The sequence below is a fragment of the Acanthopagrus latus genome, chromosome 15 (genome assembly GCF_904848185.1).
Source record: "Acanthopagrus latus isolate v.2019 chromosome 15, fAcaLat1.1, whole genome shotgun sequence".
Lineage (NCBI taxonomy): Eukaryota > Metazoa > Chordata > Actinopteri > Spariformes > Sparidae > Acanthopagrus > Acanthopagrus latus.
In genome coordinates this window covers 8,915,100-8,941,475 of record NC_051053.1, presented here as the reverse complement: position 1 = coordinate 8,941,475, position 26,376 = coordinate 8,915,100, and the positions used below count along the sequence as shown (strand labels likewise).

Sequence of the window (26,376 nt, the reverse complement as noted above, 5' to 3'; positions counted from 1 at the left end):
AGTATATGCGTCATGATTTAAGCATTTAATTAGTGTGTGACATCTACAATATCATTTTTGATTACATTTATCTATTTTGCCTCCCATGCATTCATGATGCATTTTTATTGGTAACAAAATTGAACAAAATTACTAATCAGGAGTGTGTGTGGTTTATGGCTACAGAAGCTGCTCTGTGAGCAGTGATTATTTGCCTCACTTTGCCAATATTAAAAAGGCATTTATGCTGAAGTTTCCAAACCCAGCAGCATGTTTTATGCCCTTGTAACGAATTGTTAAATTGTGCATTAGACAAAAAAAACAGATGCTCCCCTTCAGCGATGTAGTAAATCACCCGCCCTTGTCTGAACAGAAAGGTACAACACCCTGTGAGCAGGAAAGACTCTCCACTCTCGTTTTAACCTCCACTTACCCCCTCCTTCGCACGTGCAGGGCTATTTCGTTTCCTACAACTAACCTCTGTCAGGATTGCTTCCGGAGGAAAGAAAAGAACAGAAACCAGCGTGTGACCTGTCGGCTAAAACTATCTGTGAGACATTGATCAAATCCCAGTTGATAGTGAAGCCTCTGCTCCGCATCAGAGTGGCTGATTCCTCAGACAGATGCAGGCTCATGAGTTTCAAAGAGCTCATTGTGTCAGCAGTCCTGGAGAGATTCTTCCAATTTTGAAACACATAACATTGATTTTGAATCTTGCACAGGCAGCTATTGAACTTATTAGATTCTTTTTCTTGACTCTGTTTTGTTGGCATTTCAAAAGAACACATGTTGCTTTTTAGCACACGGCATAACTCAACAATATATTTCTGAAAAACATAATGGGTCTGCCTTGAACTCTTTTTGCTTGTTCTACAAAGCAAGACAAAGCGCTCCAGCAGTCAGGGACATGGACATGGTGCTGACTTGTTAAATGATGGCTCAGACTGTGCTGTCTCACTAACGTTTGATCTCTCACCTTGGAAACAAATTAGAATTGCTAAATAGGTGGGTCTCATTAAATGGATAAATTGTATAATGCATCCTCTTACTGTGAGGCAAACAACAGCATCTCCCACTTCATTATCATAAAAAACAAATTAAAAATACACATCCACAAGCATTTACCAATCGTTCCATGGTCCAAGAGATCATAGAGTTGGAGGGCTGGTTACACAACATTTACACTGACTCCCAAACATTTGCCATCTTTGCCACACACATACCAGAGAAATACAGAATAAAACCCCAGCTGTTTTATGCTGCTGCAGTGAAAATTGCATCAGGAGATTATGAGAGTGCTCAGGCCCTTCATATGATCAGACAATTCAAAGCCTGATGGAGACCACTAAGCTGACATCTTTGAGCCTCTAATACATCTATGATGTTGACAGGCAGTTTGGACGGCTAACCCTGAATTATGTGAAAGGCATACAGTATATCTAACTGGATTTTGCAAATCCAATTGATAGAGCATGGTCTTAGACATTATTCTTGATTCTTACAACACAGCTTTGAATCTTGCTGCAGAGCTTTTCGGTACACAAAGAAAAAGGGTAGCAGCTCAGTAAAATCAGACTGCATGTTTTATCCATAGTTGATAGTACTGATTAGGGTTTGATGACAATATGGAACGCACTGTTTTTTGTCTCTTCTTTTCCCTGTGTGAATTAATGTTTTCTCGAATTTAGACATCAAAGCGGATATAGTATTAAGAGGCTCAGGATTTTACCTGTGCAGTCAGGATTATGGCACTCTCTGCTTTCTGCCCAGTGACCGCGACACTCAGATCCCCCATGGGCGGCCGCTGAGCACTGCCTGGTCCTCTGCTGAGTGCCATTGGCACAGGTCACCGAGCAATCGCTCCAAGAGCTCCACTCCTGCCACTGTCCGTCCACTGAGGCACCAACCACAACCCAACAAGCATGTCCCATGTGAAGGAGGGAGAGACGGCAGACAGAAATGGGAGGAGATATTCAGATCACTATTCTCTCTTAGGGTGAAAGCCAATAAAACAGACATTAAGTGGAAAAGCAAAAAAAATACATGGCTACTAAATTTTTGTGGACTGTCCTGCTTTTTTCACAGCTTCAAATTCAGCCAAAGGCAAGAGCAGAACATCTCATAAAAAGTATTTCTTTGGTCTTCATGTTATGATTTAGATTATTCAAATATCAAACGGCAGAAACAGTTTTGTTAGCTGCCTTCCATTTTCCCTGTCGGGGCAGAGGGAAAGCATCTGGGATTGAGTGATTTTCACTGAGTCTCTTACCAGAGCAAAGCTAACGTTTACTGTGTGGAAAAAAAACTCATCATCACTAATCTGCTTACCATTCACAGGCAATTGCGGGTAAGTGATTTTGACGTCAGTATTACAGTACTGACTCTCTACAGGGTTTCCTAAACTGCATCATAGTGTGAGCAGTAAGCACTATATCTATACAAGCCTGCATTCATCCAGTTTCTTACTCACCTTTGCAATACTGTGTTGAATAACTGTTATATAGCTGCATGTGCAGCTGCAACGATAAGTCTATTAATCAATGGGTCAATCAAAAGAAAATTAGCGGTCAACAATTTTTGATTATTGAATTGTCTCAGTCCTTTTTCAAACAAAATGTTAAACATTGGCTTGTCCAGCTTCTTAAATGTCAAGAAAAACTGCTTCTCTTTGTCAATTATGATAGTGATGAAGAGTCTATGGATTGTGTTGTTGTGTTGGCTGGCTAAAATAAGCAATTTGTATACATCCTTCTGGCTTTGGGAAATTGTAATGAGCATATTTCAAACCTTGTTGACATTTTAAATACTAAATGACTGATTGTGAAAATAATTGGCAGATTAATCGATGATAAAAATTAATCATTAGGTGCAGCCATAGCTGTGTGTAAGGAAAACTGCTGCCCTTGTGAAGAACAGATCTTTGTTCATGATGTTACCTCTGATATCCTTCTCATCACCATGCTTTAAGGGATAATTGTTAATATGCTTAGAGTGCAGACAGGTGATACCTGGGCATAGGGCTATGTTGCAAAGCTTAGTCTGGGTCTCAGGTCCATCACAGGCCCTGCCTCCGTGCTGGGGAGGGGCACACATCCTAGTCCTAGTGCGGTGACCTCGGCCACACGTGAATGAGCACAGGCTCCACGGTGACCACTCCTCCCATACACCATGTACTGCGGGCACAGAAAGGGCGTCAGGCCTGATCAATGTCTATGTCCGCTGCTACAGCATAAACACACCCATAACAAACTGAGGTGAGCCATAAATGAAATGAAATCAATCAGAAATAATTAGCAACAAAACAAATGTAAATGAAACACTGAGCACACAGACACTGTGGGACCTTGCATCAGGCTTCAGTCACCTCTGCACATCTGTTTATCATGTACACAATGATAAGACATACAAAGCTGCCCACTAACGATGCTGCATACGGTAGAAAAAGGTACAACATCTGAACAGAGTAACAGTAAGACTGGTGGATTTCAAGGTGTGGGTGAGGAGCAGCAGGTCTGCACAGTGTTAGTTCGGTGAGTCTTCTTGGTTGACTGGGAGACTAATAGCAGTGGACCTTCAGGTCAGTGTGGGCTGACAATGGTTCTGCAAATCTGCTGTTACACCAACATACTAATCATGCTTATACACAAAGCAAGACAGCCCGTAACCTGGTTCCAGACTTCTGAGTCAACACCCATGTTTTTGCTTTTTGTCGAGCGATAAAACAGCTGTTCAGACTAAATATCCTGCTAGACAGCCCAAATCCAAAAGGCAATGCATTCACTAGCATGTTCTTTAAGATAAATGTGCCTTATCAATCAATAAAATGCTGGTTCTAAATCTCATTGTGCATGTTGTTGTTTTGAACGCAAAAATAAATCATACTGTGGTTATTTCGACATATATTGTGATGTTGTATGTGTCACAATTTTATTTTTTATTTACTTTTTTTCCTTTTTCACTGAAGTGTGAACTGAAAGTGTAAACAAGCATGTTACTTTACATCCCCTAATGAGAGCAGCATCTCTGTAGCATGACACATTTCACCTCTATACTGTAGTTTTCAACATATTTCAGATAGTCTTGCAACCCTAACTAAAATTGTTATTTTCAATTTAATTTCAAACAATACTTGGCAAAAGCATCACACCTCTCACATCTCGCATCCTGGTTTGTGTGTAAGCTTAACAGGGTTCGGGATGACAGATGGTGAGTCTTCTTAGAACTGCAGAGAATGTTTGCTATTGGCTCAAAGTTTTACTTTGCAGAGGGAGATATGTAAATCTGAGAGGCTGACAGAAGTAAGACACCTCTTGTCTTGGCACTCACAGCGTTCCTGAATGTACACAGTGATATGACATGGTGAACACACTCTTTTAAAAAATGTAAAAGTTTAACCTCTGATATTAGTTTCTGAGGCAGCTGCTGGCATCTTAATCCCAGCGATAAAGTGGCAGAATTGAAGCCGATGGAAACTGTGTCAAACCCAAATCCCACTGGAGCTATTCTTTAGCACCAGAAGTGTATGTGTCTGCTACGGATGTATTGTATGCCAAGGACAAAACACATTATAGCTGCAAAATCCTTGTTTTTCTAATTAGCTGCAATGACACAAGGAACTACAATGGGAATAACAGGCTGATGTGTGGGCTGCAGCCATGCCTTTACATTTAAAGCTGGACTGAGACTAAGGCACAAATAAAAGGCAGAATTAATGGAGATAGGCGGGTAAACCGACATGTGCTGTGGCCTTTCATCATCTGTTGATTGCACATGGGATTTTAGACCTTGGAAGTCTTACTACATTGTCAGCAGGGAATTGGGGGTTCGTCTTCAGAGGGGTCACTATCCAATGTTTGTGCGGTGGCTTACAGTTCCAGTAGTAAACGGTTAGATCTTAGGATCAGTTGTAGAGTAGTTGGACCTTGGGATCAAGCCGATGGTCTGCCACGAGGCGAGCTACAGTACCGTCTGTCCCAGACCCTGCCTCCAGGCGCTGCTTTGATGCTCTTAGCTAAGTGTCCCGTGGTGGCAAAAGCATTTACTTTGAAAATTTCGAGTTCAAAGCAGCCAGTCACCACAGTTAGCGATGATGGAATAGGATTCCACGTCTTTGTGTGTATTTTCTCTGAACTGCAGCCCTGATTTGGAGGGACAGCCATGAGTAACTGTATTGTGGTGTTAGAGGTGCAGTTGCTGGACCAGCACGAGATGGTGGACAAAGCCAATGCATTTGCCAAGAATGTTTTCATTAATTTGTGGTAAACTGGGATTTGTTCATCTTCTCATAACATTCCAGTAAGGATTTACCTTTGTAACTTGTCAGCCTGCCTCTTCAGCAGTATGTTTACACCACACTGTATTTACTATTTTGCTGCAAAGTTCCAATCTCTTTACTGCTATGGAGCTGTTTAAGTTAGTTTTGACTGAAACACAATCAAATCCGCACTTACAATCCTTGAGCAGTAGTACAAGGTTGCTTTGCACAATATTGATCTTGGCTCATACATTTGCACAATGCAAATAGTGCCTTGAAATGCTATTAGATACTATTGGTCTGCCTCTCAGGTACAGTTATCAGAAGTGGTTCCAGGGTCATTCAAATATCAATAGACAACGAAGACCCACCTATCACTTTGCATTTGCTCATCCTGTGAAATAATAATTGTCTTACCTTCTTTTACCAAAATAAGTTTTTATATAGAAAATGTAATATTCTCCTAAATTCTCAAATTCTCAGTCAAACTGTAATGTTACGTTAATGTTGCTCTAAATTGTACAAACATTGTGATGTCTCTATTTTGTTTCCTTACTGGTTAATAACAGAAGCGAGAACTTCTCCAGGTCTTTAATTTTGGATTTGTCTTTGATTTAATGTTTCAAAAAATATATACTGACCAAACCCTACCTATTGTTTTCAATGGGGGCTAGTTCTGCTTGTGCTAGTAAATTAAGCTAAAGATTATGCAAATACTTTAGTTTATCCTGTTTAATGTGCGACAAGCAGTGCTACTGCTGGTGATACTCTAACATACCACATCCTGCATACAACCATGCTAGCTTATTGGTGGCATGTGTTTGGTGCAGCTAAAATGGAAACTTTCATTAGTTTGTGTCAATATAGTCGATAATTGTATACCAATTGACAATACAGAGCTACCCTTTCGAAATAAACAGATAACCTTACAGTGGTGTTGTGTTAGGTAATTTAGCTAGTCAACAAATGCCATGACGTGACCAAAACCACCAGATCATTCAGGTTACTGTCGTCACAACACATTAAAAACACTGAAACATACCTTTAAACTTGGGTGACATAAATACTACAGCGGGCACTGGCGTAGTTAATTTACTCTGCAAGGTACCGGCGGCTGAATTGACGTCATGTTGACGACAGGTCGGACAGACGTATCTGCGCATGCTCGGCGAAGTGGCCCGTTAATTACTAACGTCATCGCTTTGCTAGCTCAGCGACTTAATATAAAATCAAATATGAGCTAGCCGTGCCCACTGAAAAGAGGACATGTCTCACTGAAGTTCAAAGGTAAGGCTCTTTTCTGTGTTTTTTGACCATTTCCTCATGGCAGTGGGTTTGAGTGGCAAACACCTCTCTAGAGCACCTTCTCCTGGCAGCCAAGCATTTTCAATTTGACTGATGCCCTGAGCCAAGTTGAAAAATATCTATAAACTCTGTACCCGCAGCCCAATTTAACCGCGCATTGTGAAAATATTGTGTTGAAATAAATAATACATACTAACACAAATCAAATAAAATGAGGCTGGCCGTTTTGTAGTGATGTTTTAAAGAGGACGGGGAGTGTTGTTGTGATAAACTGAGTGAGCATAATTACTCCGCAAACAGAATGCTGAGAGCAGCTTCACCTCACTGTATTCTGTGCTACAGTAAAAAAACAAACAAACAAACAAAAAACAACTATTACTGTTGGCTCTGAATGTTAGAACTGGACATAAAGTAGGAAGAAGGGAGTCTATATATATATATATATATATATGTATAGACTCCCTTCTTCCTGCAGAATAACTGCACCAGACTTTCAAAGAAAGAGAAAGGAAGATAAAGGTATGAGTGCTGTTGGTTGGGTTGAAAAGGGGAACTTCTCAGGTGAAAGTAATATTGTGTAAAGCAGTAGTGTTATTGTGTTCGACAGATGCATTGTGTTGGATTTGCGGTGTCTTAGCTTGTATGGAGACATGTTTGATGTCAACCTGCAGCCCCTGAATCGTTGGTCACGGACGATGCTGGTGTTCTCAGCAAAGGTGCCCATCAGGTAGGGTTCCTTCCAACTGAAAGTGATATGGCTATAATTTAAGCATACCCTTATTTTTTTTCTAAGGCATCCTTCCACCTTGGCATACTACAGACAGTTTGAAGGAAGCGAATCGATCTGTCTTCCTTACAGAATATTAGATATAGACTCTGTTTCATGTGGCACCACGCCAGGTGGGATTTTCTTTTTGCAACAGTTCTCCTTTTAGGTTAGTGCTATATCAGCTGCTTTTTGAGGATGACTTGGAAACAGAAATTTTATGATCTCAGTGAAAGGTTTTTAATATAAGTGAAGAGAAAAAAAACAATCCATCGGATATGACAGGCAATGCAATTTCACAACCCTGCAGGACTACTGTACGTTTGAAAGTCTGACTAAAACTCCATGAAATAACATAATTAATTAAGTATGGTGACAGTTTCCAAAATTGAAAAAGACTAACTTTCCCTCTCTTATTTTCTCTAACAATTTGACACACTCTTGTGAGAAACGTCAGAATTCTTGTCTCAGGAATGTATGGCTTAGTTTGGTGAAGAGTGTTTCTGCATTATTACTTGGAAGAAAATTCGGGATCCGCAATTAGCCATGAGCAAACGCCGGATGTCTGCAGGTCTCGAGATAAATCACGGACAATAATGAATTCACATGGACAGCTCTGTATGGTCTGCTTCTGAATGAGTAATTATAATCTTTATGGAAATTGATGCATGTACCTGGAATTGGGCTGTGTAGCTTCTTATTTCTTGAGAATTAGGAGCTTAAACGCTGTCTGAGCTAAATATAAATGGCAGTAGAGGAGTGGCACCAAGACTGGTATATGGGAAACTGCTCTTTTTAAATGACTCATTCTTTTTCTAGCTCTAAGTGTCCACGCACAGTAAGAGAATGGCCCTTTTGAAATCTGCCAACTTTCCACTCGCACATGCCAGAGCTAAAATTGAATACAGTACATCATCAATCAGTATGTCAGAGGATGCAGCTAGCGCTATTTTTGATCGGCAATAATTACCAGTTAAGAGTTTTTGATGCACTACGCTCATCAGCGCCATCAAATATCTTGACTAAACATGAGTTCAGAATCTCATTATTAAATCAACATATTTATCTGCATAAACAATCCCCCCAAAAAGACCAGGTGCCTGGTTAAGTACGAAATTGGTGCGCTGCAATCACTAGTAAAAAAAAAGGGGGGAAAAACCCATCTGATGCTGATACCTGACTGCCAGTGACTCATCTGCCCTGCCATCATGGATTGAGGAAGAAATGCCTTACACTGTGTTTGAAGAAACTCCGCCAAGCTATTTTAAAATGCACGGCTGACCTTCAAGGAAATGAAGCTGACACCACATCAGTATCTACTGCTCCCCGAGCTCCGTGCAGAACCACATGTCAGTAAAACCAGTTCAGTGCTGATGAATTGCCTTCACACTTATATGAAATGGAAAACGCAAAAGTGATAATGAGAAAGAAAACACGTTCACAAAATAACATCAAAGAAAATAAAAGCATTAGATTAATGTAGTAATACCTGCAATGATGATAGTAATACAGTCTTAAATATACACATTGAAAAGTTCGTTAAAACACAACAACACATTTCCTCCCATCAACAACAAATGAGAAAAAAACATTTATATTCAAGAATCTGCGGCTAACACTACCTGGACAAGGGGCAGTGTTATTGCAAACCCTTGATTCTCTTAAAGGGCCGCTGCAGTGTGTTCCGTATGGTGAGACACATGTTCTTGTTCGCACCTGCGACCCTTGACCGCATGTTACAGAGCATGAGCTCCACTGGGACCACTCCTCTGCACCTGATTCACCTGTGTGGGAGAAGGGTGACACTAGTTAAATGCAGCAATATGGTCCTGGGGCAGGGCTTACGGGGCAGGGTTGAGCAAGGCGGGCAGGGTTTAGTCAAATGTGGGGAGGGGCCAACATGAGTCACGTTTGGGTGAAGTGGGGTCTCCAAGATTTACAAGAAGACTATTGTACAGTCCATACAACCTTTATGTGACCTTTGATAAATACTAAATACTTACTAATTTAATGTGTATTCGACACAATAAAGAGCTTTGTGTTCAGAATCATAGTGAGTATTTGCGATAACAATGGTCTCTGTGGTGCATGTGCAAATGAATCAGCCTTTTAACAACTAATTTAGATGTGTATTTATGCAAAGATCACAAAGAGGGCATAGCTGTGACTATAAAAAAAAATGGACAGTAGACATTGGAGTTACATCTAACTGTTTTGTCTTTGAAAAAAGTAATCCATGCATTTCAATGGAACCCAATAATGTGTTGAAACAAACGGAGAAAATCACCATATGCAAACAAAAACTCCATAAGAACATGGTGACATGCAAGAAAGACAACATCTGAGAAAATAAAATGGAATTTAATGGGTGTTAGTTTAGAGAGAGTTCTGAGATATGGACATCCCTTGCACTGCAGCAAAACTAGCTAGTTTCCTTGACAACCGTGGAGCAAATTCTGTGTTTGAGACGATGGTTTTTCAAATAATTTTCAGATCCATCTTAGCCTGTTAACTCCCAGGGGTGGAGGAAAATGAGAAAGTTAGCTAGTTTATTCAGCAGATCACAGCTGGTTCCATGTGGTCCATCTGCTTTCAATATATTCAAAATTCAATTGTGAGTTCACAGAGGGAGACCTAACAGGTAGCATTCAAGCCACAGAATCAGAATGGATTCTGTGTCGAGGCAATTGCCCCTACATGAAGGTTGGGCAAGCAGACTTTGAAGTAATTTAACTCTGCATGCAAACATATTGTCACTGAATATTTATACATAGTATTTTCTAATAGATTAGTAAAGATTAGAGCCATGGTTGTTTAATTATTTTAAGATCTTGTTTGAAAAACAATTATTAATGATAATAAGAAAATTTCAGTCTTCATGGTCCAAAAGATGGTCAAATATCAAGAAGCCATGAAATGCTAAATAAAGCTGTATATTATGATGAGGCAGTGGGGTGATTTCCAAAGCCATGGTATCCTTAATGAAAAAAGAATAAATTATTTGGTGACAAGTGAATGAACAGTCAAATTCCTGCGTCAGTAGTCACCAAATAATTGATGTTTGATTATGTTAAACCCTCAGATGAAGTATTCATTTTCTTCAAGCCTTTATGCATTAGAGAAATAATTTATTACAAAGAGGAATAGTTTCAATTGCAGCTCTGAATACATTTATGTCATTGGAAGTCATCAAATCATGCTAGAATTTGAAGTACAATATGCTCTAAAGTAGTCTCAGAGTTTAGTATCAAGGACACACAGATTCAGCCAAATAGGGATCTAAACCCTGCTCTTAATTTTGCAGATCATAAAATAGACTGAAAGGTGGATCAATTTGTTAAATGAGGCAGTACAGGGAGAGTAAATTGTGTGAGAATGAGAAACAGAAAAGCACAACGATGCGACTTGACAGGGAAACAACAAACCTACAGCGTGTGTAAAATGAGGAGGTGTTAATGAGTGTATGTTAGTATTTTTTGTACGGTGTTGCAAATTAAAATGGTCATGAAAGGAGTTCTTAAACAATGGCAGCAATTTAAGTGGAACAACACATGGAAAAAAACAAAACATTTCCCAGAAATCAAAATAAAGAATTGGAAAAAAAAAAAAAAAATCTCAGCAGCAGCTAGATCTAGACCCACCCATTGAAACTGAAACTTACATTGTTTTCAAGATAGATTAAAGCAAAAAGAACTGATAATGAAACCAAAATTAAGGTTTTGTCATTTCAGTACTATCTGATTTGATACAAAATGCTAAGGTGGTAAGCTATAGAAGTCATTATGAATGTAGGTAATTTAATTTTTTAATTTATTGGATGCTACACATGATTAAGCCACACATCTTCATTTTATCTCTTAGGGCAGCAACTATCAGTTTAACTTTTGCCAAGTATGTGTTTCATATTTGGCTGAAGGGGTGGGTTTTTCATTGAATGACATTTAATTTATCATGCCTTGGAGGAAATGATTAACTACATCAGGGCCTTAGATTTTAAACTGCTGTTTAATTAATGTTCTATGATTATACTGTATGAGTAATCCACTTGCCAACTCACTATGTGACAATAAAACAAACAGACCCACAAAACCCAATTATGTTCCATATTCAAAGTAAATACTCATAGAGAAATGGGAAATTTATCTTCCTAGCTCATATGTAGCAGTAGAGAATGGAAAAAATAATAATGCAAAACATTTCCACTTAAAAAGGTGCAGTACAAGAGAGAGCATGCATGATGAAATTAAGTTTAGTTAACAAAATAAAGTAAAGAAACATAACTATTGTATTACCAGTTTGTGCCATAAATTTAGCAGATTCAGCTTGCTCCTGCAGGGCCTTTGTGTCATGAACTGATCTTGGCCGCTGACTTTTTACTGTATGCTCTCCGATCATTCCATATTCTATGGGACAGATAAGAGGTTCATATGAAAGCTATGCTTGAGAACAACAGCTTATTATTTCATACTGTTTTTCAGGAAGTTCGAAGCAACTGCAGTACATGGCTAGAAACAAAGACCACACAAGTTTGTATTTAATTTCTCCATTACTCTAGGGCATAGAACAATGCAACGAATTTATAAGGGTGAGTTGGAAGTATTAATTGAGCTTGAAAGCACAGCGTAGACACATAGCAAACATGCAAATAAACTCACATTCGTTTTATATTATTGAATACTCTAACACGTCATCAGACCAGCTCCCTCCCTCCCACCCTCCTGTACACCCAGAAAAGAAAAAGAAAACAAAATGAAAGTAAAAATGTGTAAGCCATCGGAAAGCCACAGAGGAGGGGGGTCATGGACATAACATGCTATTGATCCACAGTTTCCTCAAAAGTTTGTCATCTTTGTAGGATTTCTTTTTAGTTTACCCATACCAAAATATTGTGAGCCTTTGTAAAGTCAGACAAATGTATTCTGAGCTGTATTCATTACAATGCGTGCCCTCTTTGTTTCCCATAACGGGACAAAGAGACAATGAGTACAATGTTCTGATGCCACACTGAGAAAAGCGATGCTTGCAATCTTGCATTTAGTTAAGAATTTTGCATCAGCTCCTTTAAGTAAGTACGACACACCGAAGCACATTTATTTTACTTAATAGCTCATGCAAATGTTTCTGAACACCTGTTTTGATTAAAAATCACATTACTTTTGGCAGTGTGGTCCTAATGAGGTGATTATATCATTTGCAAATAGGCAATGCAAGTGATGCATCAACAACAAATTCACACATAGCTTATGTTAGTACATTAGACAATACAATGCATCAGCCATTGATAGGGAGGATGTTTAAGTCATCTCTTCGAATGTAGTTTACTGTTTTTCACTACAGCTAACTGTCAGCTTAGATAGACTGACCTCACTCACAGTGGGGCCTCGAGGAGGAAATCTGCTATCTCATCTGATCATGTTCCACTGAAAGATTTTATGACTAATTATACGGTAAATCTCTTGGCTAGAAAAAAACTGTTGTCTGATCCACGCATCAGACTGTTGGCATTAAGCAAATCATATCAACAAACATGTTCCATGATTGGATTAAGAAAAATAAATAAATTAATCAAGACCAAAAAGAAAAAAAAAAGCATCCCTTCCCAGTATAGCATCAGGAGAACTGTGTTCATGTTTGCATAAAAAATTTGAATATTAAGAAGGGTATAATGAAAGGAGAGTAAAGCCGCCAGGTAGAAACAAACATCGCATCGCTTTTGATGCTGATTGGGATCTTCAGAACCATGACTGCACAAAGTAACAAGCTTCAGAAGCATGTTCAAAGGTCTTTCAGTCTGATTTGATCCTGTGTCCACAGCAAAATTAAACAGAAAGCACAGTGTGAATTCTGTGCTGGACAAAGATTGTGCAGGTACACTGATGGTTGGACAAACAGCGGGTAGTTCATCCAATGTTCAGTTATGTGAGGCTAACTACTGTAGAAACTTTGACATGTTATCTTTTTTTTGTGTTTTTGTGCTCTACCCTGTGGTGTCTCGGATCGTGAACCTCTCCTATTTAGAAGATAAAAAGAGCTGTCTGGTTTAGTCTGCCTGAATGTGTGCTTCCTTGCAGAGAACCATACAAATAGCACTGCTTTTTAATGAATTCATGCAAATGAATTGTATTTTTTTTTTTTTATTTTTTTTTTTTTTTAGGAACTACAGAGGCAAATTAGCCGCTGTCCTATAATCCGGCATATTTACAGAGACATTTCGATGTTCATCAGTGTGCACTGTCCCTATCCAAAAAATAAAGTATTAGAAAGTGTTAGAAAACTGAAGACTCTAATTCTGCTCTACACTATCATTTCCTCAAACCACAACATTCGTAGAAAATATGTCATGTCACATTAACATTACATGTTTATGGCCTCGCTCTCATTTCAGGAGGTAAAGAGGATGAGGTTGGAGTTACTTCCAGGTCCACATAGTTTCCGAGAGTGGCACGTGTACGTGGCAGAACATCTTGCTTTTCATTTTTATCACCAGTGTTCACCTGCATCATCTAGATATTTGGGGTAAGGCCTGATTTTTCTGAGTTACATCTGTGGTTTTCTGCAATAATGGATCTGAAAACGATTTACGATTAATTATATTGACGGTACACAAGCGTTTCCCCACAATTTCAACATCTACATCTGTAGAGTGTCACTGACATGAAAAATTATATACACAACAGGCGAAAGGCAGTTTGTTTTTTTTTTTTTACTGGTGTGCTTTCTCTCTCTCCGTCTCTCTCGCTCTCCATCGCTTTCATCGCAAAGTATAATCATGTCATCATCTTTATTGATCATTATCAAAGGAAAACTGTGTAGAAAAATAAAGCTTTCAGTAGCAGTCCTGCAGCAGTATCACTGTCTTTGTGGATACACACGCAAGTGTGCTGTTTTACTAACATTAAACCAAGTGTTTTTTGTGCCAAATTAAACCATAAGCATGGCATTGTCACAACATGAAACTAAATTAAAAAAAACATAAATTTGCAGCATATCTGTGGTTTGCAAAAACATACATCTGCTGATGGGGTTCAGACAATTCATACAGAGCAACTTGGCTCTTTCTTATGCTTATGCTAGTTTTTTAATTCAGTCTTTAGTGAATGCAAGATTTGGATTATTTTTAATGGTTATTGTTATCTGACAATTACTGTCCCTGCTTCTCATGGCCAGTATTTTGACATTTTTCTGTTTTTAAGAGAAGTTATTAACCTGTGGGTTTATGCACACCTGAGGGTATAAAAGGCTAAGATGTTGTGAGCAAAGATTGCTGATTAAAATTTCCACAGCATGTAAGATGTGGGAGGTTAAAACCTGACTCAACTTTTCCCCTCCTCTGTGAACGCTTGTGGAACACACATTTCAAATTGCATTTGTGTTGTCTTCCTCTGACACTGTAAAAAACATCAGCAACAGTAACAACATGTTCAGCTGTCTTATCTACACTGCCTTGCTCTACCAATGTGCAACAGTGTGACGTAATGAATGCGACAAGTTGTTACACTTGTTAGTCTCCTTCTCGTCTGCCTCTGTTTACAGTGTACGCAAACCAACTTAAAAGTGCAGAGCGCTACCTACTGTATCAGAGTGTGCAGATAAGTCAAATTAAGTAAGCTGTGATTCAGTTTTTCAGGCTGATAGCCAATAACATGCATTGTTGGCCCAATATTTAATTTTCAGAATGAAAAATTAATATGAAAGACATTATTATATACACCCTGCTGTCCTGTATTCTATTACAACGCAACAGTTTTAGCAAGTACAAAAGCAGCAGTGCTTAAAAAGTATTCATGGATATCAATATATTAAGTACTGAGGTTGTATTTAGAAGTAATGTGAATAAAAGAAACACACTCTATATGGAGTTTTAGGCTTTTATATTCTATATATTGGCCTTTATAAATTGTCCAATTCATTGATCATAACTCCGTTGCACCTTTGAAAATAATTTGCCTCTGCACAACATTGATCAACTAAGCCTATTAGATAGTGATATTAGCCCTGGAGCCAGTCTCACCTAATCTAATCTAGCTCTCAGCAGCTCATGATGAACAATACAACAAAAGCATTGCAACATGAAATAGATAATGAAAATGTCATTAAGTCTGATGTCAGTGAGATACTTGAATGGCAAACAGTGACTGCGGAGCACACTGCATGAATCAAACTTCACACATTTTTAAATAGAAGTGTTTCATCATCATCATCATTTCATGGCTGATGTTTGGGTAATTCTATCCACATTGACCTGGGCAGGAAGCTATTAAAACAGCTCAACCTGTTGGTACACAGATGATAAATAAATTAATTTAGAGCACAAGGAAACTCATTTTATGTGAATGAGACTGGAGTGTCTTTTGATGCCACAAAGCTGAGATTTTCTTCCTAACGTTGAGTGCCCGAGGTAGAAGGGAAAAGAGCAGGATGTCGAAACATGACACCAGAAAAGTACTGAGAAACAAGCACAGCGGTTTAATTGAACTACGAGGATTGTATTCAAGCCTGTGGCTATATGACAGTAAACATGAGAGACAAACCAGAATTTTAATAACTGGAGGGGCAGGCTGTTGTCATTTGTCAAAGAAGCCCAAAACAATGTGTCTTCACTGTATATTACGAGGCAGAAAGCGCAGATGATGCATTCAGCGTGTCATTACTCAGAAACATTTCTTCTGTTTGAGACAGCATCATTTTCAAGTTTTGGCCTGTATTCAAAACTTTTTTTTTAACTGTGTGCTTTAGAGGAAATGAAGTCTAAGATTTATGAGATGTCTTTCAGTCTGGACTAAAGAGAATAACTTATTATTGATATCAATCAACCATCGTGCTTCCAACAACAAAGGAGAGACAATTCCATTCAAAGAAATCAATCACTGTTAGCGTTCTTTTCCTTTTTGTCAGGGATTAATTCACTTCTGCATGCACATAACAGTGGCATGCCTCGCTGATAGAACATGCACCTTGAGTCTAAGAATTAAAAACTACAAGGTGTTATAATGACAATGATTTAGCTGGATTGAGGAATAGCAGTGGCATTGCTTTCCTGAAATAGTCAACATAGGCTATTTGTGGAGCATTGAATACATTTGCCTAAAATAGAGGCATGAATTACTAAAATGACCTTGGTAGACGGATCAGCAGTAACCACTTTTACTTCAAACACAATTTAACACAAGGTCAAGGCCACGCAGCTTGTCCCACCAGAAACCCAAATAATCTTCAACATGCTGGATCAGATGTACCAGACAGCAAGGATTTTCAGACGAATAGATTTGCAAATAGTTCCTACAAGTAGATCTCAGTTAGTTTGTGTTAGTTATACATGATAATATATACACAGCACTGCACAGCAATATAAGCTTTAAAAGTAAATGTTGGCATTGGCCAGAAATGAACATTTCTGCTGATAAGAGTGGTTGATAAAATTACAATTAAATTATGAAACGTTGACTAGATAGTGTAACATCTTTATGTGTTCATTTATCTATACGTTTATAAAGCATCGTATGTATGCCTCTGCCAGTGGGCCACCGTGATAAGAGTATGCATAATATGTTAATTCCACTAGAGAAGAAATGATGCTATCTGCAATTAAGTGGAAAAAATCTCTGCACATGTCAGCCATCGGCAATTGCCCAAGATGAGTTGGAAAATATCGTCTTTACGAATATCAGCAATAATCCAATATCGTGCATCCCTAGTTTATATATTGTGGATTGTAGTTATTTGTAGAGAGCAGTCATATATTCTAAGCTATTCTATCTAGTAGCTTGTGCAAATACTGCAATGGAAATGCAGTCAATATACAGTGTGTGTTGTTAAAATATATATATATATATATATATATATATACATATATATACATATATATATATATATATATATATATATATATATATATATATATATATATATATATATATATATGTATACACTAAATACTTATGCTCATTTCAATGCCTCATGTTAAAACTAGTACACTAAAAGTAGTGTTATACTATGAATGTCTACATTATGTCCTCTGCGCCATGCATTTCCCTTTAGATAAAATTACCAACTCCATCAAACAAAAGTGTTATGTAGCATCAGGAAATTACTTAACTGGGTCCCAGAGGTTATAATAGCAGAACTTCTGAGAAGTGTTATCGTCAGCAGATCCACTGATGATTTTTGTGACTCACTATGGATACACAAGAACCAAGATGACTCCTTGTCAGTCTCAGCTACAGTCAATAACAAATCTCTCAGTGATTGTTAGAATTAGCAGTGTCTGTTGACAGTTTACAAGCAGGTTAGAACTAAGGTGGCCAAAATGTTGATACGATGCGGTGAAATTTGACTTTTGACTGACAAAATTATAGACCTGATATTTTGGAAACCTCTCATGTAGTAATCACTCTCACAGAAAAAAATAATCTACAAAGTAGATCTATTTCTGTAATATCTAATTAAGAATAAATTCATTTACCTATACACAACACACATCCTTTTCCCATTTCTCACGTTTTATATGTTTTTTAAAGCTCCTAATTTGTGAAAGGAAGTAGCAGAATTAGCACTACATTCAGTAACACTTTGCAAAATCAAACCTGCAATTACCTCCAGTAAGTGCAAAAATGGATCCGTTAAAAGGTGCATGCAAAGATTGCTTACTGCCACCATGCTGTGCCATCAGTTTATAATGGCTGCCATTTTGCCTGCTTTGCAAGGATTACCAACAAATCAGGTGAGCAATAAAGAGGTGGGGAATGAGATTATGCTATTTTGAGCAAAAAAATTCCTGCCTCTCAACTTTAATAAACTGAAATGATTTGGTAGCTATAGCCTTGTTAGTCAAGCTATTTTGCAAGTTGATCTTACCATGAGATATACAACTGGCTGCTCGAAAAATGTAAAAAAGGAAAACAACTCTTTTGTTCCAATCATCTTTGGAGGATGATCTCCAGAGGTGCATCTGTTAGCGAAGCCAGCACTGCATGCAGCAACAGCCAAAACAATGAGAATCTTTGGCCAGAATGTTACAAAATGTCTGCTCAAATTGCAGGCTGTGCAGGCACAGCGACCGAGTCACCACTGGGCTCTGACCTCAGCAGGTGACAGTAAATGAGGGTTAGAACAGAAGCATACCGGGGCTCAGATTTTGAGACAACAGTGTAACTGCATGTGCCTCGGCCCAAACAGGCCTTCATCAGTGTGTCAAAGGTGTGCAAACACGGATAGTGCTGGACAGTATTTATCCTGCCCAGTCCAAACTATTTATGCAAGTATGATTTGGTGGGCTCAAAGCTTCTCTGACCCATCACAGCACACTGATGCTTTCAAGCTTAATCGCCATATTTACAGAGATATTCAAGCTTGATCTAATTAATGTCCACCTACCAAGCACATGCAGTACACATTACAGACAAAGAAAGACTCAGCGCGCAATCAAAGACAAGTTCCCTGGGTCCATGACCTTTGTCATCATTGAGGCTTTGATCCTCTGCATGCAGGGAATTTTAAGCTTTCACACCGGCAGTGATCATGCCAGCCACAGAGAGTCCAATGGAAGACATTTCATTTCCAGGTTCATCTTCACTGTGTGGACACGTTCCATGTGTAATTTTATTGAAAGGCAGTAAAAGCCAGCCCCATGTCCAATGACTGATGTGTCTAACCTTGCATGAAATGAGCCTTTACTCAGAGGCCCCTATGAGTAGCTTCTATCAGGGGCGCTCCGCTTACTGCCCTCCATGCATTCCTGCCTGACTGACTGACTGACTGTCACAAATGTAGCTCTTAATGAGAAGCACTTCATTACCACAGCACTTTGAAGAGTGTAAGTTCCCAAAATAGAGACAAGCGTACAGTCCATGCAGACCAGGAAGAGGGATACCTCCCTGTACCCAAGCATGTCTTTGATCCATTTCTCTACAGCTGAGCTACTAAGGCTGGCCAATTTTGGTAAAATCTACAGATATTTCTGGGTTGTACGATGCTTAAAGTTCATTTTAAGATCTATTTGGTATCTAACCCTAACCATCTTTTAGTAAAGAGTTACAATGCAGATATAGTATTTAAATATAAAAAGATGCCAAACCAAAATAAAAGACATTAACCTTTTGAGAAGGTGAGAATGACCATATGCTAATACAGGTAAATAATGATTCAATGGTCCACAAATTCTTGTTTGTTCGTACAACACCTGTTCACTTGCTCATTCGCTGGACTTATTAAAGCTCAAATATCAATGCAGAAAGATCATCAAAGCCTGTTTATAGTTTATTTTGGAATTTTGATAGAAAAAATAAACATAATTACAACTTTGAAGAAGTATATTATAACAGTGAGAGGGAAAATAAAATGTTAGAATAACAAAAACACATTCCAGAGGGAGGCATAAAGAATATCGTTCATTATGTGTTACGGTGGAAGAACAAACAAAAAACAGCCACATATACATTCATTCATAAATAAAGTTTAGATTCTTTTGTGATGTTTTCCTTCAATCCAACATTTTAGAAACTGCTATTCAATGTAAAAAATAATAGGAAATTTGACAGTGATGATGACATTGATGATGATTATGATGTTATGAAGACACTTCCACATCCAAACCAGGTCTTAAATGTTACTCTGACCTTAAAATCAGACTGCCACTCAGAGACAATCTCATCAATCTACCCAAATGTCATCACTGTATCTCCTTACAGCCATAATACAAACCCTTCACTATTGGTGGGACCATATGCTTGAGCCAATCTAAAAAACTCAATTAGTCCTTCATTAGGAAAATGAGGGGGTTGCATGGAATCAGATACAAATTATCAATTGTCCTCTGAGACATACAATTATCCATCATATTCTTTCTGCCATCTGTTTGCTTCCTGTTGACTCTCCTAATGACTTAGATTGAAGCCAAATTAGAATTCTGTGCAACTGCCACTGCACCTCATTGGAAAGTCATGTGAACGTGCCTAAAAATGGCGCCAGCGTGGTGAGATGAACCCTCAGCCTACAGTCAGATACAAGAAGAGAGGATGTGATTTGTAGTACTGATTTGTAGGCAAATGAGCGGCTACTGGAGATTGCATTGATAATTTACAGCACAGTGCTAAATCACAAGGTTATCGAGCAGTACCTCACAAAGCAACCTAGATGGAGCTCTGACGTTATCAAAGCACTGCATCAAGAAGCCCTGTTGCTGGGTGCCGTGAGCAGATCATTCCTCCTTTTTTCCATACACTTCAGGGAACAGGCTTCAGCAGTCTGGTTTCATGGCATCCAAACGTGTATAAATTGAATCTCTACTCTGTCAAAAGCTGCACAGTTCAGTAATAAACTGCAACCACAGGAATCACAGGAATCATCCACATCACTGTGGCTGTAAACAAATGCTTGCTTATCAATCTCCAGAAAGCAGCCTTCATTTTGATTTAAATAAAAGAGAAGGGGAAAATGAAAACAACAACAAATGAAGATACTCATTTCCATCTATTCCGGATTTTCACAAAGATGTACCCTCTGCATGATAATGCGAGCAGTGTGTCGTGCTTTCAGTTCAGCTGCATGATACTATCTGAAATTGGATCCGCCTATAGTGCATTTTAAAATGAGAGCAGTGCCAAGATTGCAGCTTATAACTTCCAAAATCACCAGTCCTTTTCAAAAGGCGACACTGCTGAACCACCCGTGACTAAAAGTGGGGCTGCTGCAGGGACACAAGTGAAAGGACTACTGTGCACCGACGGAAACAAGGATGGAAGCGGATTACTAATGAAACCATTTCAGAAAAGAGAAGTCAGGTTACATGAATAGTATAGAAACTACACATTATACGCTGAATAAAATACTGAGGCTTCCTCAAATCTGGGACACTCGGCTCGAGCTTTAAGCGTTTCATGAAATATTCTTTTGTAAGTTCTAGCCAATTGCCGCAAAAACGAGAGATTTTCTTTTGACCAGCAGGATATGATCCTAATATACGGTTGTAAATTGTGCATAATTATCCTTTTAGGCATCCCTACTACAATGCTCCTGCTGAGGGATATTGGAAAACTATGGAGGCAGCTCTTGGCATCAGTATAGAAACGCACAACCCCAGTAGATGACCTGGCAGTCGCACACACTGCCAAGCTCAATGCCACCATGCCAAGCAATGCATCTGTCAAGTGAGAAACATGACACATTTTTTAGCACCTTTGCGACAGCAGCCAATTTTCAAAGAGCATACCTTGTCCTTTTCTGAGCCATTTTGCTTGGCATACCAAGCAGTGACCTTAGATTTAATAGAGTCATGGTTTGGCATCCATGGAAATTCCTCACTAATACACTGAAAATGATACACCAAGAAGAAATTAAAAGAGCAAATCACAATATGGACTCTGTAACCATGGAGGCAAATGTGGTTGGATGACCATATTTCAGAGCAAGATAAATCATTTCCAACAGCCCCTAATGAGACCTCCATAATTCATGCTGTCAGCTTTTCCACAGCACCAATCACGTCTGATCCTTTTGCAGTGGTAAAACCCACTGCTTCAGACTGCCACCCTGCATCTATCAGCACAGGGAACATTGTGTCATATGCAAGTTAGTCATGAGGAAGATGCCTGCAACATGCCCTGTCTTTGCTCATTGGCTAAGCTCATGTTAACGCAAACACACGCTCCAAAATAATTACAAGGACACTGTGGCTATGCTGAAATGTCCTCAGACAAGAGCACAACAGCAGCGCAATAGGATTTTTAATTTAATGGATTCTGATGCCAAGTCTGGGAACACGAGAACCATCACAGTTATTGCAAGTTTTCAGGACATGCATGGCGACACTTGCTGGTAATTATTGTTTGTATATTTATAACCAAGCACATAGACTATTTGGGCTACATGAACCTAACTAGATTATTCCCTTTTTTTAAGAGAATTTTATATTTTAATTTTGTTGAATTTTAGAGCAGCCTGCTCTGATTGGCCATTCGCGCAAAATGACAATTTGTTTATCTTGTCAGGTTTGTAATGAAGCTCTTTAATCAAACATAACCAGATGACCAACAGCTACAGTTTACTGTCAAATAACCAAATACAATATTTCTTGCTTTTGTGTAAATTAACAGAGTAAAGATCCACCTTAAAAAACTTGTGCTCATCTACACTGTGCTTTACATTGTTGTTTTATTACCAGACCTACATCAATCAAATCTTTGTCTTTACTCTGAACAATGGCTGAACCCACAACCTGTTTTTAGTCTAATGTAAGGTCTGTAGTCCTCTCACCTGTGGTGTTTTTGGTTCTTTATTTAGATAGTTGTAAAGTGTTGAGGGAGAGTGAGAATTGGAAACATGGGAGAGAACACTCTACAGGGATTCAGTCCCAGGACAAGGGGGCCATTTAGTTCAAGAGGCAGGGGATTTAAGCACATGATGATCTGTGGAAGCCCAGAATATTCCCGGGAAAAACTCAACGTGTTGCAGTGTTCTTGCACTGGGTCGAAATCTGGCCCACTTTACATTCTGTAAAATGTCTATTCTAGTCAAGTGATTGTAAAAAAAAAAGAGGCAAATTAATAGACAGCTGCCTTTTTCCTCACAAAAACACACAGGAATATTTCAATAATAAAATATTGAAATGAGGTGTCCCATCTGGCTACAGTACATGTTTCAAGTGTAATGTATGTATTCACAGTCTTACTTCTCAAACTTCTGCAACCCTATATCAAAGAGATGCAAAGTACTGTTAAATTAGTTGAGCAAAGAAGCATTATCTTCATTTTAAATTATGCTGAGCAGTGCTGTTGGAATTATGCTGAGTGTTGGTTGGGGATAATTGTAATTTCAGGAGGGCAAACTAATTGTGTGAAATAAGAAAAGGAAGGGCGCATTAAAAACAGAATAATTAATTTGTGGTGTTTTTATTTTTGTCTCCTGAAAAAGGTCTCGGGTTATTATCCTCTCCAAGCCTTTTGGAATCATCCATAAAAGAACTGATAAAAGAGTGCATTGTAAACAAGTAGGAAATGCATGTCCATTCATTTTCCATGTTTGTCACTTTTGGGGCTTTTTCCTTAATTTTAAAAAGGAAGTGGCGTCAACCAGATGCAGTGTGGTTTGTCTGTGTACAAACAGCTGTGTTGTCAGTGGTGGAGGGAAACAAAGGTTGCTGTTGTGAGTGAAAGTCGTATTCATTCATTAATATATTTATATAAAAAAAAAAAATCTGTGATTCGTCACGTACTTAACCATTAACCTGGTTATCAAAGGCATCGTTTACAGGAAAATGAGGTTATGCTGATAATGCAATCAAAACATTGCCTCAGTGTGGGAAATTTGCTTTGATATGTTTGTCGTGCAGTGTTACCAAAGCTATTATCCATGTGCATGTAAAAAGATAAATAGAAAAATCCAAAATGGAATGAAAGAAACTACGCAGTCGCCAGCAACCACTCCACAACCAGAAAGTATTTATCAGAGATGGCTGAACCTCCTGGCTCTGCTTTCAGATCATTTCCAACATCGCCCAGCCTCTACCACAGTGAAATTAGAGCATAGAGTTTGCAGTTTATTGAAGTCATCTCATGATTTCTGGATGGTGAACTTGTTACAACTGTCAAAAATGTATCTCGCTGCCACGTGGGGCTGCCAAAGTGCAGAGTTGCCCACTGCAGCTTAAAATATACTGTAAACAAGAGTAAGAGAAAAATTTGACTCACTGGCTCGAAGCAGCAAATGTAATCAGTACATGACCAGAACATGACCCTTTAAGCTTTGCAGGGAAGGAGGGAAACAATTTTAAATAAACTCATAAACCAAATGTGATGCTTAAATTCTCATCAAGTGGCTTTTAGGAGGAAAAGTATGTATCTCAATCCAACAAAAGGGCTCCTCTAACTTTCCAAAGCCTGGATCAAATCCTAGATGGAGTATGGAGTGACTTATCAGTGACAGCCCCTTGTTATATGCAGAAGCAGAGGCAGCCAAGAGTGACATTAGTATTGGAAATTAATTGTTTTTTAATGTGCACGTCTCCATCGTCCACCAGCACACAGACATGGACCATTACTGTGGTCAATTAGCCATTCAACATCTTACCGGTGGCCAATGTATGGAATTGATTACCACACCACAAGCTTTCCCCGCAGCCTACCATGTCTAGAATATTAAGTGTTATGTAAAAGAAAGGGAAAAAAAAGAGTTAAACTCAACAAAGTGAATTAAATCAGCTTCAGCCTTCACATGACTGCTTAATCATTTCCCACCCAGAGGCCACCACCGAATGTGCATCAAAAAAAAGCCTCAACAATATCTCATATGCCTTATTACAGCTGGTTACTATAATTACTGTGCAAAACAAACGCAGCTGAAATCTTATAGCCAAAACTTCAGTTTCTGTTCTTGAATATGAAAGGAAGTAAAGCGCCTTCAACCGAGCTTCTGAGCCTTTTTGGCTGTGATGACATTAAGGATGATTGAAGCGTATTATCTGGGCACACAATGGCTGCTGTCCATTCAGCTGTGCTCTGCAGAGCACTGAAATAGGGAGCGGGAGACACACTCACTGCAGAGGAACGTGGAGTTTTAAAGGCGCATGACACCAAAGCCCTCCAATAGCTTTAGCTGAATAGCCTGTCTGACCCATTGTCGGCGAGTTCACATTGATGTACCTGTCTGATACGCAGTCAAAGCTCTGAGGTCGTCTGCCTCTCAGCAAAGTGCCATCAGGATTGAAAAAAAAAAAGAGATGATTTAAAACATATCCTTTTCTGCAATTCAATTCCAGGTGAAGCGGTTAATTTGCAGAGAATGGTCTGTCGTGGCTCTGGCAAGTTTTCCACATAATGTCTCAGTTTATTCAGATTTTGCCTGAATGGGTAAGACAAAATTACTCACAGTGTTTAAATTCCTCAAAGAGCTTGGAGTAGCTTATCTTTTAGTATCAATTTTGTGACACACTTGAATAAATACAGCTGTGTACACGCATTTGATAATCAATACGTATTTAGCATTCAAAATATAGCTTCCAACATTTCCTCATATGAAGGCAACCAGTTGTTCATTGTGAGTTTCTCTCACAACAAACAATGTGTGATCTGCTCGTGAGCCTGAATGATAAAACCATTTCCTTCCTCTTCCTCCTGCACTTGTGTGAGAGCACCCTTAATGAGCTTTTCAATTCAAAAAATGTATCCCCATGCATATATTTTTTTTCCACTCTAATCAGCAAAGACAAAAAAGCCGTCTCTGCATGCACTCTCTTGCTCTAATCTAATTAGAATTTATTAAACTACGCAGAAATTCAAGGACATCAATAGCTACATTTTCCTCCACAGTCAGAGTTAGCTACTCAGACAGTAGAAAGGGATGGTACACCAAATGGGCAAAGGAACCATTTTAGTCCTAACTATCCTTTCACCTCATTATGGCATTTAGAGGCACTGATGAATGCACATTTTCTGTATTTCCTCCTGATTTTAAAACAGGGGGCACTGAATGGCTACATAAATCAGCTATATTCAGCCAGTAATTGAATCTCCATGGACATAAGATGATATAAAAATAGAGGGTAATCAGAGGACACAATGCACCATGAGTAGTATGCAGACAAGATATAATAGAGCAGGGTTATGGCTGGATGATTGTCCTCCATAAACTGTCTACATATGAAATGCAACAGTATTTGAAAAATTAAACCTGCAATTGCAGAACAGAACATTAAAAAAAATAAAATAATTAAGTTATTTTCTTAAATTGTATATATTATATAGAAAAGAAATGCTAGTGCACTGCTCGCCGAAAAATATATTTCAGACAGTCATAGATTTAACATTCTCACAGTCACAGAGGTTAGTCTTACATGGTTATTGCATGCTCACCTAAAATACAGAAAGTGTAAAAATTAAAGTGATATCTGTTTTTGCAAATATACTGGAGTCTACAATGGAAAAAAATGTGACAAAAAACATGGATATGTTCTGCAGCTGCAGAAGTGGATAAATATACACGTGATTCACATGAAATCTACAGAGTCTGGTGTGTGCATTATGTATATCTTACTGTATCTATTTTTGCTTGAAACTATCCAGTGGGACAACCAGAAGTTCAG

At 38.6% G+C, this 26,376-nt stretch overlaps 2 protein-coding genes across 9 annotated transcripts in view; one reads left to right on the top strand and one right to left on the bottom strand.

Moving 5' to 3' along the window:
- adgrb3 (adhesion G protein-coupled receptor B3) overlaps positions 1-26,376 on the bottom strand; it is a 122,003-nt gene that overhangs the window by 62,531 nt on the left and 33,096 nt on the right. For 4 of the 7 annotated variants that reach the window (XM_037124911.1, XM_037124913.1, XM_037124912.1 and 1 more), the window contains exons 3-6: positions 11,597-11,707; positions 8,927-9,088; positions 2,988-3,152; positions 1,709-1,873 (exon numbers count right to left, since the gene is read on the bottom strand). The exons of 1 other annotated variant lie outside the window; for it this stretch is intronic. In XM_037124911.1, coding sequence (XP_036980806.1) covers positions 1,709-1,873; positions 2,988-3,152; positions 8,927-9,088; positions 11,597-11,707 — 603 coding nt within the window. Of the gene's footprint in view, positions 1-1,708; positions 1,874-2,987; positions 3,153-6,275; positions 6,433-8,926; positions 9,089-11,596; positions 11,708-26,376 lie in introns of those variants that run through there. 2 more of the 7 variants (XM_037124915.1, XM_037124917.1) reach the window with 2 other exon arrangements.
- The window catches only part of eys (eyes shut homolog), a 295,658-nt gene continuing 275,679 nt past the window's right edge, over positions 6,398-26,376 (top strand). For both annotated transcript variants that reach the window (XM_037124906.1, XM_037124907.1), the window contains exons 1-3: positions 6,398-6,520; positions 7,146-7,265; positions 13,690-13,820. The gene's annotated coding sequence lies outside the window, so the exon portion shown is untranslated. The remainder of the gene's footprint in view (positions 6,521-7,145; positions 7,266-13,689; positions 13,821-26,376) is intronic.